General features: G+C 40.9%; 1 protein-coding gene across 1 annotated transcript; it reads left to right on the forward strand.

Annotated features, from left to right (window-relative positions):
* Positions 1-984: 984 nt before the first annotated feature.
* On the forward strand, positions 985-14,032 carry LOC113154708 (arf-GAP with GTPase, ANK repeat and PH domain-containing protein 1-like). The gene is made up of 20 exons (XM_026349048.1): positions 985-1,084; positions 1,520-2,827; positions 6,824-6,882; positions 6,990-7,077; positions 7,314-7,399; positions 7,524-7,665; positions 7,745-7,879; positions 7,966-8,087; positions 8,208-8,369; positions 8,813-8,896; positions 9,161-9,265; positions 9,367-9,514; positions 9,750-9,878; positions 9,976-10,113; positions 10,264-10,323; positions 10,464-10,615; positions 11,921-12,011; positions 12,579-12,801; positions 12,988-13,291; positions 13,751-14,032. The coding sequence occupies exons 2-20, from the start codon at positions 1,681-1,683 to the stop codon at positions 14,030-14,032; spliced, it is 3,657 nt and encodes a 1,218-aa protein (XP_026204833.1). The 5' UTR covers positions 985-1,084; positions 1,520-1,680.
* Positions 14,033-15,844: the final 1,812 nt, after the last annotated feature.

The following is a 15,844-nucleotide window of genomic DNA, read 5'->3' on the forward strand; positions in this document are numbered from 1 at the left end:
ACCCCTCAGTCTCCTCAACATCTTCAGCTGCTTCTGCAATTTCTTCTCATGCAATGTAATTAGAGGCTAATTCATTCAGCTTTCCCCCCTTTACATAAAGTTTTGATTGTCTGTTGCATCTACCTCTTCTTTTTCTATTGTATTTCCTATTGTAATTATGAATAGGCATCCAGCTTTCTCCCTCCTGTGCATCCTCACTCCTTTCTCCCTTAGAGGGGACAGGCAGTGAGGCAGGGAGGGAAAACAGGAGCTGCCCGTGAATCGCGTTGGAAAAGCAGAGGGGAGAGACAGAGCTTGAGACAGAGCAGATGCATTGGCAGGAGCAGAGCTGAGGTGTTTTTTTTTTTCTCCCTCCTGTCTCTTTTGTTGCGTCGGCAGGGATAGAAATCTGATGAACGTGGGCAAGGACCACCACCATCACCACCACCACCACCTCACTGCAAGCCTGTCATACGCAGCCCATTGAGCTGGATCCCAGTGTGGAGCTGGTTGTGTGGAAGGCTAACGGCAGGCTAGCAGGGGGCTGCAAGGCTCTGTGGCAGCGAGAAGAGGAGGAAAAAAAAAAAAGGAGGAGGGGCTGTGGTGAGCTGGTGGGCTTCCTCTGCCTCACAGACACATTTTATTGACTTGCTAATTGGATGAGGCACTCGGAGGAGAGGATGCGGTGACCGAGAGTAGCTGCTCTCCAGAGGAGGGATATAGGCACAGGGAATCATTGCTTGGATCGCGTGAATCCAGCTACTTTATGTCCTTTTTGAAATTTTCTGGAGACATAACAACAGATGTTTTTCAGCATCTCCCAGTGACCCTCACACTGTGCATACATAATAGTATGCATGACATTGTCGAATGAAGGCTTCAGCTGCCAGCGGCTTCGTGACAAGTGAATGATTTCCATTTTGATGCTTTTTTTTTTTTTCATCCTGCTCCCATTCACCTGTTTTTCTCTTGGATTCATCAGCTGGAGGGTTTTTTTTTGTCAGCCTTGTTTGATGTGCCATTCAAATGAATGGTAATAATAAATTCTTCATCAAATCAAATGTTCAAGGAGCTGTGCAATGGATATTCTACAGGAAAAATGAAGGTATGACATGAGCAAAAGGCAAGACACATACTGTAGTAAGGTAGCATTATTCAGCCAGTGTTCATTTTAGTCCTACTTAAGAAATGGATCAAGCGAATGCATCGACTGTTGCATAATTCCAGCCTGAAATCTTAGGCAATGATAGCCACACTGTGGAGAGAAATGCCTTCTTACACCTATCTGTGTGCCTACACATCCGATTTGCACAGAATAGATGAGTTTAAGAAGGAAAGCAAAGCTAAGAGAGGGAAGAATTATGAATGAATCAGGGGTAGAGACCAGTAGTAGCAGTGTGCTTTGAAGAGGATTAATGGAGGCGTTGAAAAAACAGTCTAGACTTGTTTCACCACTGGGTCAACGTTTTACATATATTCTAAAAATTAGTAATTTCAATCACTCCTCTGTTTCACTCTTCTCATCTCGTTTTTGTTAAAGGTTTTCAAAGGAAAGCAATATTCCTGTCAAGTCCACAGGCGTGATATCAGACATAATCAGCTTCTCGAGGTTTTCACTCTTGTCCTGGTTGCCATGACTGAGGCGTGCAAGTCTGGCTAGGTCAGAGAGCAGGTGCCACTGTGCTGAGGTCTGCTGTCCCAATGAGCAAAGCAGGCAACCCACAGAAACGCACCACCTACCTCATTTCCCTCACCCTGGTGAAGGTTGAGGCTGTGCCAGAGGATGAGGCAGGGAATCAGAAGGAGGCTCTTCCAGAGGGGGAAGGGAGCCCTAAGAAAGAGGAGGAGCAGGAAGAAGTGAGCAATGCCCCTGAAAAGGAGGAAGCACCACCGTGTGTGGAGGTGGTGGGAAAAGAAAACATACAGGTGGAAGAAGAAGTGGAACAGGTGCAGGTCAAGTATGGCAGCCCCACTGAGAATCAGGGGAAGCCTGAGAGAAGGGAACCTCCTGGACCCCAAAAAGACATTACATCATTTAGTAAAAGCAAAGACACTTCTTTTGTTCATCCACCTGTTCGACAACTGGTCAAAGTCTGTGGAGGAACTACCTCTGAGGGAACTGTGCGCAGAGAGGGACCTCGCTCTGATGCCTTGCGCCCTAAGACGGAGCTCTACAGAGAGCCCCCCATGCTGTACCTGAAGGGTGAAAATGGATCAGACCTGAACTGTCGCTCACGTTGCAGCCTCCCCTTTTCTGTCCCGCCCCAGGTCAGTCCACGTCCTGAGGTTGTGATGAGGTCACACGCAGGAGGCAACTCTGCATGCTGGAGGGAACTCAGAGAGGCCAGTACAAGCCTGTATCAATCTGCTAAGACTCTGGATCGAAGGGAGAACCGTTTGGGGGATCAGTCCCCGTTAATGGCAGCTACAACTCTGGGCCCTTACAGGGCGTCCTGGGCTGACAGCGATGGCAGGGGCATGCTCATTCGCCCCGGAGCTCCCAGCAGTGGGGGATTTTCCGGCATAATGACCAGGGACAGCCCTCAGGGGGAGAGATTTAAGACGGTTTCTGTTTCCTTGCCTGGACCTCCTGCCGCTGAAGTGTCCAGGCCTCAAAAAAAAGTTACAAGTCGTACCTTGGACAACAGCGACCTACATTCCTTCTCTGAAGATCTGAAGAAGGGAAAAGAAGGCCAGGGAGGAACAATCCAGCGAGCTCCTCCTCGTGACCGCAAGATGCTCAAGTTCATTAGTGGGATTTTCACCAAAAGTACGGCTGTGCCACCAAGTGTCAACGCTGCACCTCCTCTCTATCCAGCTTTGGAGAGGGGCTCGAGTGAGGAGGAAGGTAAGTTTATCTCATGCCTTCATCCAACGTACTGCAGAATTTTCACGTTAGTCTCTTCTTCTAATCATAACGTCTCATTCACAAAAATGCTGAATTATTTTTCAGTGATTCTATTGATGCTTGCACACAACACTGTCGCCGCCTGCTGTTTGGGATCACTCGCCATTACTCACCTCGGTTTTTATTAGGTTACTAACAAAACCATTTATTTTAATGTGATTAAACAGGATGACATTTCACCATTTGCCCTCTCTGGAGTTATGTGGACCTGGAACATTTATTCCCAGTAATGCTCTAATGCATTTTATATTTCATTAATGTACTAAAGCATTTTAGTTATTTTGGTTGATTGCTAAGAATTCTGCACAGTTCTAATATTCAGATATTTATTTTTTCTTAACTACAATAATAATATTAACAGATACTAAATTCTTTGCAGACAAGCTGCCCCTTGAAGTGCCAAGGGTTCGGGGGTTCAGAGTCTCATGCTTATGCGTAAACATTTTGACGTGCCAGGCAATAACTTAATCACATGGAGGCACATTTAAGCTCCAGCTGCAAAAGTTTTTACAATGGTTCTGTCGCCTGTTGCCCACATTAAACCTTACCTTGCCAGTTGTGTTGGGAACACTTGTCACAATAATAAATTAAAATATCTGGTAATATAATTGTGAAAACCCATTCACAATTATATCTAATGACATTTGCTTCCATTTATCATCTTAATATTTTCAATTTAATCGGTTGTGGCACAGCTTAGTAAATCAAAAGTCAGATACAGCAAATACCTACAGTTCTGTCTAAACAATACAATTGTTTAAATTGAAAAATATAACTTAACTTATAAAAATAAACTCATTTGATATTTATCAAGCAAAACTATCAAACATCCTGTGATTCCAGCTTCCAGCTGCATGCATATCCATCTATTTGAAGATGTCCCATTAAAATTTTGGAAAATTAGGTCACAATTTGACATTGATATTTGACACCAACCAATAGCCCAAGAAAATAAATGTCAGATTGATTGAAAATGAAAAAAAAAAAGGTCACTAGATTTGCTATAAAACATATTTACATGCTAAGATGAATCATCTTCCCTTCAGTGGAAATAAAAGCGGGATCTGTAAATCTTATAGGCATAGCTGTAGGCGTTCTAATAGTGAATAATAAAGATGGTGAAATTGCTGTGATCTCCCTCTGTACTTTCTCTAATGTACTCAGTGGTTGAGATGTCTGTTCCGGAGAATTTTCCAAACCATGACACTCAACAAACATAAATTAGTTCAGTCTTGTCAGGAACTACAAAAACACTTGATGAAATATTCAGGCTCCTCTACTTGAAATAAAACAGATGATGCAACTTAATCTCTCTTTATTAATATATTCTAAAGAAAATCATCTTTGACAGAGAATATAGGTTTGGAGTAAGCTCTGAATAATTTGTCAAGAGTAAGTGGGACATGAATAATTAAGGTTGGGGATACACAGAGCTGTGTTCATCGCAGGAGTGAGGAGAGCGGGAACCTGCTACTTCCTGCTCTGTGCATAGAGTTAATCAGCCTACAAATGGAGCCCATTCATTCATCGCCACTATATTGTGTTTAAGTGCCTTCGAGCTGTATAGTCACCACTGTGTCACATCACACCTGTAATTTAAGCATGATATGTCAGCACTCTGATGACAGATAAGCATCACTGATTGTTAAATTCAGAATATAATGTTAAATATGTGAGAGACACATATTTTCAGCATCGTACGTATACAGGTGGACATCACGTCTCTGTGCCTCTGACACATGTTGCTGTATCCATGAGAGACAATTTATCGTATAGAGACGCGGGCTGGAGGCTTCTGGAAAACTGAGTTGCCATGGCAACAGCAAGCCGTGAGCGATGCTGTTTGGTCTGCGGTGTGACGCTGTTGATGGGGGAGAGCGTGGGCGTGGGTATTGCCCAAAGATGGGGATGAAGGAGAGTCGCGGGGGTTTAAAGTTAGAATGTGTGTGTCCTCAGAGAGCAGAGTGACACCACGGCCCCGCCCGAGCACAACATAGCGTGACAGCCTCCGAAAGAGAGTGTGTGTGTCTGTTTTATTCCATTATTCTAAGGCACTCAAACTACAATGTCCAGTACAAATGTGATAAAATGAGCTAGTCATTACATGTATTACTTAAAAATAAAGTTTATCCATAATGTACAGAAATGTAAACATGTTATAATATTTTTCTACATTATATGTTTATAACATCAGTTAAGAGAAACGTTAAGTTTGAATAAATGAGTAAGTGACTTGAGATTTATATTTTCTGCAGCACAAATATTTCTATGACGTCAAAATTAATTAAAGTGAACTATGGTAGCAATAAAAAAATAAGAATAGTAATCCTTTTTTTGCTGTACTGAGAAAAATTGTAACTAAACTTTGCTGCTTAAACCACATTTATGATTTTTCACTATATGATTGAACTGTTTAACAAAGCCTAACTTTAGCCTATCAATATCAAACCTTATAAAGTATTACTTACTGGTGTGCAATAAGCTAGAACCTGCTGGAGGATCATTATGATCACCGTGAACAATGAACTAGATGTATTTGGTTATAATCTCGCAGGCATTTATCATCTTGACACTTGGAACATAATGTGAATATTTCATATTAATACACAGTCATTGTGTGGTCTGTGCCAAGAGGATGTCCTTATCACAGAGAAGCAAAGCCAGAAAACCAATATAAACAAAAGTCTAAATGAGTTTAAACATTAAGTAAATAGTACATTATGTAAGTACATTACAGGTCGTTTCCAACCTTTCTCAGTGTAAATTAAAGCGTCTTTCTTCCTAGAGGTGTTTTATACCCTAGTTTATAAGTGCTTACATTGAGTAAGATTCTGATATGATTCATAGAGCATAAAGACCTGGCAGAGGGGTGAGTTTGCCTATCTGCGGAGATGCTGACGCCTGCCTCAACTTCTTTAACGAGATGAGTCATTTGATTTCAGTTATCTTCCATCGTTTCTTAAAGAGCCTTTTATGTTCTGTCTGATACAAAATTAAGTTGCACAAAAACTAACAACATTCATCAGCTTGCTCCCTTAATCTGCCTTTAAGTTGCCACTTTTTAAAAAATGAAATACTCATGGTCAACCTGGATAAACAGGTCTCTCTATTGGTAATAACGCTAGTTGGTTCTGAAACAGTAAATAACTTGATAAAAACTTACTGTAATAACATGCATTGTTAAATTTTATGTTATTTGATCAGGGTTCGTCTTCTTGACACTTCAGAGCACCAGGTGGCATAATCTGTCTACTTTCAGTTGACACTGACTTCTATAAAATTCATGATATGAGGGAAAACTGTGCCGGGAACAAGATGAATTATCTCACCACAGCTGGCTGAATTCTTTTTTTGCCTTCAGTCTTCAGGGCTGAATAAAATAATAACTTATTCTGAGGGCTTCTTTGCAGAATAACCAGAGTAAGAGGCTTATAAGTGGCATGTGTAACAATGTTAGTGTAAACTAAAGATATCTGGTAAGCTCACTGACTTGTGTAGACTTCTTTACGGTTGACTGAATTTTATGGAAACTGCAGCCTGTCTGCACACAGTGGAGAAACTCTGACACCCTGACACAGGAGGTTAGACGAAACCTAGCCAACCTTATACTGTAAATATTTTTAAGGAATACTCTCACAATTTTGGAACTGGCCCCTAGTTAGATGAAGATCTACCTTATGCACCGGATCAGACTTGATGTATTTATGGATGGAGGCGTACAACCTGTGTTTCCACTTTGTGCTATTGCAGATCACCTGCATTGCGCTCTTCATAAAACATTTGTAACACAAAAATGGCTTAAAGTAAATCCATAGTGGTTTTATTTTTAGTCTACATTCTGTATGTTGTTGAACAGCTAATTACATCAAATGTTTAAAATACTGGGTTTATTTTTATTTTTACATTTAAATTCTTCTCCCTCTGTCAATTTTCAAGCTGCATGTACCAGCAGTCAAGAATGGACCGTGACCCAAACTGTGCAAGAGCTTCACCTGGTAAGCACAAAGACACAGATACAGCAGCTTTTACAAATCACAGATTGGTATTTAATTCTAAATGTAATGATTTTCTGTTTCTCCGTTTGATTGTGTGTGTTCTGCAGGGTGTTTTAGGAGGTCTGTGCAGTGGGAAATCTGCTCTTGTCCACAGACATTTGACAGGAAGTTACCTGCCACTGGAAAACGCTGAGGGTTGGTTTCACATGTCCTTATCTATAAACTTGTTGTGTGTCAGTGTTACTGCAGACAACTGACCTTGGTCTCTGCAGACCACACAGTGTAAACACTAACATGAATACGAGTTACTTTCCATTTCTAGCTACCATACAGGACCCCGGTATTAATGTCTTTTTCATTTCTTGCTTTATAAAGTGAAAAAACATCTGCTGGGAAAATGATTTATCCGTTGTTTATTTCTACATTTGCAGGACATCAGTACATTAAGGACGTGCTGGTTGATGGACAAAGCCACCTGTTGATAATCAGGGAAGAAACAGAACTGCCAGGTGCTCAGGTGAGTTGGAAACTGACCCTAATTTATAAAATGCTAATGAACTAAGTTATCATGTTAATTAGCCTTTACTCTCACAGTGCTTTAGTGTGTTTAGAGTGCTATTACTCTTCTTATTTCTCCTTAGCTTGCAAGTTGGGTGGATGCAGTTATCTTGGTCTTCAGTTTGGAAAATGAGGCTAGCTTCCAGGAAGTTTACAAAATCTACCACCAGCTTGCAATCCACCGGCCTGTCACTGAGATACCTTTCATAGTAGTAGGCACTCAGGGTAAGATGCTCACCAACAACACGCGTTTTGATTCGACTCAAGAGGTGAACTCTGAGCCTTCAAATTATGCTTTCTCTAGATAAGATCAGCAGCACCAACCCCAGGGTAATAGATGATGCCAGAGCTAGACAGCTGTGCTCCGATGTGCGTCGCTGCACTTACTATGAAACCTGTGCCACCTACGGCCTCAATGTGAACAGAGTCTTTACTGATGGTATGTATCGCTGTCAAAATGATTATATGGAGAAAACTGCTGCAGAGATTTTTTTGTTTTGTGGAGCTAATTTTTTTGTTCCACAGCTGCTCAGAAGATCATGACAGCCAAGAAACAGGCTGCTCTTCTGGCTTCCTGTAAATCTCTCCCTAACTCGCCCAGTCACTCTGGAGGCTCCACTCCGGTGTCAGGCATCTATCCAGGACAGGTAAAACTGTTCCACATTGACTGGTTAATTTTTGTATTGTGAATTCTCGGTTTGTGGTCTCAATGATCTTGCCGTACTGTCCAGTTATCACTCGATCTAATGCTGTGGCTCTTTCTTTAGGCCAGCAATGGTGGTCAGAGCAGTGATTACTCCTCATCACTTCCCTCCACTCCTGTGATCAGTCATAAAGAGATCAGCAGGGCAGCGAGAGGCGAGAAACAAGACAGTGCCACACCTGGGTCAGTCCGCAGCGCCACCCGAAGACGCACCAATCAATTTGCGGTACAGATTGCTCATGTGATTTATTGTTTTGAAGCCCAAGATCCACATTTGATTTGGCACTATTTTTTTTTATACTGATTGTTATTGTTTTTGTTTTTATTATTTTGTACTTTGACCTCACATTTCACAATGTTTAAAAATACAGCAACCTTTTTTACGCATCAACCAAAGTTATTTCTTTGATATTACAGTCCATGCAATCATTTTATCCACTGTTAATCTAAAAATACAGATTCCTGCAGCTTAAATTTAAGACGCAATACCACTCAATATTAAACGATATTAAAGTAATTTCTATACATTTTTAGTTTATCAGCCTTTTACAGTCAGCAGAAACTCCATTCATACTTCATATTGAAAAGTAAAAGTATAAACAGTGTTTTAAATGAACCCTTTTTTGCAATTGACAGCAACATTGATAGTTATTGTTTTTTTTGGTCCAGGGTCGGAGAGGCAGTGACTCAAACAGGAGGAGTGCAGACTATAAGGGAGATCTGGGCAGTGGACGCTCTATTCCCATCAAACAGGTACAGTGAGACTCATATTCTCACTTAATGCAGAAACAAAGATGATATGTTTAATGACCCTCACACCAGCAGTCTCTTGATATCACATGCGTGAAGGCAGTTTCATCATGTGGAGTGATGAAGTGTTGTGATCTCTCATACTGGCCTGATGAATATATGTGGGTGTTTTTGGCAGCCAGCAATCATTGTGCTACTGAAATGTGTGAGATGAACACACGAAGCATTAGTAATAATCTCACTCTTGGATTTTGTCACTTTCATCAGGGCATCTTGCTGAAGCGCAGCGGGAACTCGCTTAACAAAGAGTGGAAGAAGAAGTATGTCACGCTGTCCAACGATGGCATACTGTCCTATCACGCCAGTGTCAATGTAAGTCAGTGTGTTTAAAAAAGCACTTTAAAGCATTATGATGCTGAATGCGGCGCTGTTGGCTGGTGCTCGGTGGTAGTAGCTGATGTTTGGCTTGGCAGGACTACATGCTGAATACCCCTGGGAAAGAGATGGATCTGCTGCGAGTGACTGTGAAGGTGCCAGGAAAGCGGCCGCCTCGTGCTGTACCCGCCTGCGGCCCTCCAGCTGGACTTAACGGGAGGGTCAAAGATGTGATTGGACCTGAGGGTGTGAGCCCAGGTGAAAAAATAAATATATTTTTTGCACTATACAAAGTGAGAGCATATGGGAAATTATGGAATTTTGGACACCTCACAAATAATTACCTAAACATTTTAGGTTTCTTAGGCTTGGGAAAACTATTTTCTAATACTCAGTTTCCTATATGGTCTTCATGAAGAATCAGTCATGTATTTTGAAATCTCAGTAACTCACATTTAAATGCTTGCTATGATCTCCTTAGTCCCAGTAAGTGCCAGCAGCCTCCTGCAAGTGGAGGAAATGGAAGGGTTGAGTGGTGCACTGTTCCTAAGGGGTAACAGAGGGGTGCAGCGATGTCCTTCCACATTATCCAACCACGCTCAAAGTGTTGGTGAGTTAGGGACTTCTGGACATATTTTCTTTAGCTTAAAAACGATTTGTAACATATTTGTATAATTTGGTATACGTTTCTGTGCTTGTGTTGCTAGACTCCACATTTGAGGGAGTCTCCAGCTCCTCTTCCACCAAAGATGTAGGATCTGCCTCCCCGGTGACTGACAGGAAGAAGCATCGCAGAAAGAAGAGCATGAACCAGAAAGGAGATGCAACCATCGGCCAAGCAGACGGTAACTGCTTACAACCTCGAATGTGTCCTATTATTTTAGGGGGAAAATGGACATATTAATAACTTTATATTAAGATGAATTCGCTGCATCATTTAATATTTTCTCTCTCTCTCTGATTTTTCCTCTGTCAATTTCTATTTTCTCATGCAGCCAAGCGCAAAATGTGGAAACTTAAAAGCTTTGGCAGCTTAAGAAACGTGAGCAAGACAGGTAATGCTGATCTGTTTCAAAAACAGACTGACCCTCTGTAAACGTCAGTCCTGTTTGTTTCTCATTTTACTCATATATGGATGTCCTGTTGCTAAAATGTCTGTTACTGAATGTAGTCTGTTCATGACTTTCTGTGTCAGATGAGGACAACTTTGACTTCCTCATCGTGTCGAGCACTGGTCAGACGTGGCACTTTGAAGCCCAGAGTGTGGAGGAGAGAGACGCCTGGGTTCAAGCCATCGAGAGCCAGATCCTTGCCAGCCTGCAGCTGTGTGAAAGCAGCAAAAACAAGGTTGGAAAGAACAAGAAGGTTGCAGAACAGTGTTTCACTGTGTTCATCATTTTAAAGATAATGATTGGTCTGTAACCCCTAATTCATTATGTTTTAATTGGTGTTGCTGTACTAATGAGACCTCTAATCATAGGAACATTATCGCTAAATAATATAACAATATATAATAATTGTAATAATACAATATAATGTTACACATACTTTAAAAATTATTTAAAAGTTTGTAAATACTACTCCACATCTCTTGCACAGAGATGCAATCTATTTTATGTATTTATATAGGTTAATAAAATACTGCATCTGTATCATCCAAGCATATTCTGTCATATTCTTAGTTGGGGTATGTGCCCACTACAGGGATCATTTTAGTAGTATGAATATCAAGATGTGGGTTTGTTGGTATTATGTGGCCCCAGATGTTCTATGCACTTGAGTTGAGTTGGGCATAGGTATACATCTGAGCATGTGTTTATGCAGATCAGCTGGTGTAGTGCAATATTGGTGGCCATATTGGCATGAAATTGTGCCTGTGTTTCCATCTGCTCAGACCACGCCCTATTGCAAGACAGCAGTATAATTCTAAAGCCAGAGGCACATGTATGTACCATAATATAACGGTCCACGCTGATAACACAGTTTGCATAGTAAAAGTCATTAGGAGTTTACAAGATATCTGCAGGAAATTAAAAAAAATTTAAACAAAATTGTAACATGATTTTGTTTAGTCAATCAAAATCAACAATTGAATGTTTTAAACCTCTTAAACTGTAAATGTAAATACTAATTTAAAAGTGCCATTACATGTCCTCAGGGGTACATTTGTTGTGCAGTTTAATTATAGTATGTATTGCATGGGTACACGCTGTAGTAGAAATAGTCATGTCCAGTAATGAGTATGTCCTGGTGTAGAATTAATTCAATCATAACTAAAAATGATAACTGCCACGGCTATAATAAATGAGAATGATTGCCTAAACCCCATGATGCATGTCTTTATTAGTGTTATGGGAGCAGTAGCTCCTTGTGGGTCAGAACCCTCAATTTTACAGCTTTAAATAGTCAATTGTTATGATTATATACCACAGTTTTCACTGAGAGATTCGAAAATGATAATCACCATTATTAATGAAAGCATTTAAAAATAAGCAAGTGAGCAAATATCACAGAGGTACATTTGCTGGTGTTTCTTTCGTTTAACTACATAATGTGTGTGTGTGTGTGTGTGTGTGTGTGTGTGTGTGTGTGTGTGTGTGTGTGTGTGTGTGTGTGTGTGTGTGTGTGTGTTTTGTTTTGTTTTTCCCACAGGCTCGCAAGAACAGCCAGAGTGAAGCAATGGCTCTGCAGGCGATCCGCAATGCAAAGGGCAACAACTTCTGTGTTGACTGTCAAGCTCCAAGTTAGTGATAGACTCAAATACTGTTCATCTTCTTTGTACATGTGGTTTCAGTACTTTACTCATGTTGACTCAATTAAACTCTGTACATGTGTCATTATTACAAACTACACTTGTTATTTCCTCTTTGGTCAATTTTTTCATTTCAAAGTCTGTGAAATAAGAATCAACCAGATCACTTGAAGCATTCTTACACTAGAACAAAGGCATCCCTGAGAAAAATGGCTGTGACCACTAGAAGGTTTTGGAAAGTTACAAAAGCAGGCGATCCAAGCCACATCCCTTCTCGCCACCTTGCAACCTCAGGAGAGAACAGTACCTTTACACTACATGCTGGCTTTTAACATTATCTTGAAATATTCACGCCTTTTACTTTCATGAGGAAAAATGTTTACCAAAAGAAGTGAAATTAGTGAACTAGGAAGTGTTGTGAACATGTAAACTCATTTAATCCAAACTGGGTTGCAAAGTCTAATAATGGTGCATTTTTATTTTTGGAGATGTAGTTATGTATGTAGTTTAAAATGAAGTGGCCGCCTAAGCTTTTGTGTTTACCCTCTCTCTCCCAAGATCCAACCTGGGCCAGTCTGAACCTGGGAGCTCTCATATGCATTGAATGTTCTGGGATCCACAGGAACTTGGGGACCCACCTGTCACGCGTTCGCTCTCTGGACCTTGATGATTTGCCACGAGAGCTCACGCTGGTCCTCAGTGCCATCGGCAACCACATGGTCAACAGTATATGGGAGGCACGCACACTGGGCCGGCGTAAACCTTCACCTGATGCTACACGGTAAAGACAAACGTCCAAAGACGTTTATATGCAGTATGAAATATAACATGATTCACGTGACAACACTGCTTTGCAGTATGAGCTGCATACAAATGCTTTGTCTAAAGAAATTGGAGCCAACAAGAGAAAGACAAGAAACTGTAAATGTATTCCACTGATCATTTCTCTGCTTTCTTGCATGTCCAGAGAGGAGCGGGAGTCATGGATCAGAGCCAAATATGAGCAAAAACTGTTTGTGGCACCGTTGCCTCCTCCCACTCCTAGCGAGGGCCCAGACATCACGCTGTCTGGCCGTCTTCTGTTGGCAGTGATGGAGCACAACCTTCCCAAGCTGCTGCTCCTTCTGGCCCACTGCACTAAGGAGGACATTAATGCCCCCATCAGCCTGGTACTCTCCTCCAGGTCTCTCTTAGCGCTGCAGCTGCCCGGCTCTGCCTTGCACGCCGCCTGTCAGCAGGGCGATGTGGTGATGACGCAGCTTCTTGTTTGGGTGTGTTTCTCCTGCTTCTCTGTTTATCTTGCTGCAGTATTGCCAGAAGAATCACAAAAGCTTCCCTACTGATGTGCTGATTCATGCCACCAAAGAAATACAGTATTACTCTATTGAACATACAAATGCACCAAGTCGTCAGAAAACCATCGTGTTGAACTATTTAAAATAGCAAAAATAATAATGTTACTCTTCTGTAACCTCTATGTAATACCTTGAGCAACACAAAGTTTTAAAACAGATGACTCAGCAGAGCTCTCAAGGTGATCAGTATGTGATAGGAATTAAAGCCTTAAAGTGAATAAAATTAGAGTTAAATTAAGTAAAAATCTTGACAGGCTTTAGACCCAGACAGCACACACCACCTCCACATGTAATAATCCTTCTTTAAACTATACAATACAGGGTAGTATTATATATTCTAATCAAGTTTTTGATCATTTCTTTAATGTATTTCAGTATGGCTGTGATGTTCGGTATCGGGACAGTCAGGGGCAGACTGCACTGGCTCTGGCTCGCAGTGCTGGAAGCCAGGAGTGTGTAGACATCTTGCTCCAGCACGGTTGCCCAAACGAACCGGCCCACTCCATCGCCGCAACAGTCGGCTTCGCAGCAGCTGCAACATCAAGTTTCCCTGTTGCCATGACGCAGAGTCTGACAGTTGCCACGACACTCAAGATCTCGCACAAGAGCAGCGGCACCAGCTTGAGCTACAGCACCACTAGAAGAGCAGTGTCGTAATCGGAAAGGGTGTGGTATCATTTGTGTGTGCGCGCGCGCGCGTGTGTGTGTGTGAGAGAGAGAGAGCTTGTCGCTTTGCCCTCATTGTGTTCTGTACATTCACACAGGCCAGCTGAAGGCTGCTGAACATGTCGCCAGATGTTGCATTCCTGAAGCCAGATGAGGTTTTAGAGCGTGTGAGTGTAACAGTAAGGGATGAAATCACCCACTGGTTATCACACTGTATATTCAGTCTGCTAGAATGATTTAACCAAAACAAAAAGAGAAAGTTTTCTGACTACACATGACATGACACCCAGACACCTCTACATTCAGATTTAAAAGGAATGTATTGCACTGAATACCAGCTGGTATGATTTATTTTTCTCATGCAGTCAATACTGAACTTTATTCTCCACTGACTTATAAATGAAAATCTGCCTTTGGCTTCAAACCGCCTAACTGAGCTTCTAGAGCCCAGTAGTGAAGAAGTGCAATAAGTTCACTGTTTGATAGATGGATGTCTCTATTTTCAAGCCTGTCGTGCTTGAAATTGCAACTTTAAACACGTCCATAGTTCTTAACTATATTGACCCCGAATGTCAATTTTAACTTTAGAGTGCAGAACGTTTTATGTGCCACACAGCCGGTCGCTCAGTGCATAAACATGTTGTCTAAGTTGATTTTTAAGAAGCGGTTGAAAAGGAGAGGCCGTTTGACACATAATCAAAATAACTGTATAGAGATGCATTGATGAAATACTATAATATTCTAAAACAAAAAAAAAATATTTGAAAAGTGCTTCGTTTATCTTCGTTGTTATTGTTTGATTTGTACAGCTGGTTCTCTGTATAAAACTCAAAGGGTTACTCATAGCTGTTCAGAGGTTTTCTTTTGATAACCAACTGATTAAGTAAGATGGTACGTTGTCATTACTGTGTGTTCAAGATGTGTGCATTACGAAAGGCGAGTTTATTAACGGATGTGTAAGTGAACAAATGAAATGTCTTGATTTTTACTGAATGTATACAAAAACAGATGATTGGAGTTAATTATAAACACTAATGTGTTTTCTACATGATGCAGTTTTAGTAGACTGTCAGGGTGTTTTATGTTTTAATGAACTAATATTATTCCTGCTGTGACCCATAGAAATTCAGAGTATGGTTTAATAGATTAAAACTTGGCAAAGGTTCGGAGCTGTAAAACTGGGCCTTTGAACAATTATATTTACAAGTGGCTGAAAATCAACATGAACTAGAGAAATGGTGCCAAAATAAATATTTAAAAAAATACCATACAAACAACCCTCCTGCAGTATTGTATGTATTTTTGTGTTGAGTTGAGGACTCCACTGTACATGTCTGTGATGTAAGCATCTATCCATCAGTATTTTTTTACTCATGCAATGATTCATAGAGCATTCATTCTCAATACATTATGGCTACTGCCCAAACTGTGCTGTTTGGTTTAGTGTTGTGTGTGCTTTTCTGTGTGTTTCCTGCTCTTGGCAGATTTGGCATTTTTAAGGGAGACAAGAGAAGTTTTATATTAATATAGATACAGTCATTGATTCTTCTGGGCAAACACAATATAGAAACAAATGTGACATCACAAATAATAATAATAATAATAGAAAAGTCAAAAAGCTTCTGTTTTGTTAGATTCTCTACCTTCCTCAAAAAAATCGTCTCTGTAGATTTCACTTATACATAGCTACAATTATATAAATAATATACACTGAAAAGAGGCCACCCACAAGGTCACTGTGAATAGTTTCTTTGAAAACTCAGACATCCAGCTGACTATTGTAATTTAAACAATCTCCAAGCT

The sequence above is a fragment of the Anabas testudineus genome, chromosome 5 (genome assembly GCF_900324465.2).
Source record: "Anabas testudineus chromosome 5, fAnaTes1.2, whole genome shotgun sequence".
Classification (NCBI taxonomy): Eukaryota; Metazoa; Chordata; class Actinopteri; order Anabantiformes; family Anabantidae; genus Anabas; species Anabas testudineus.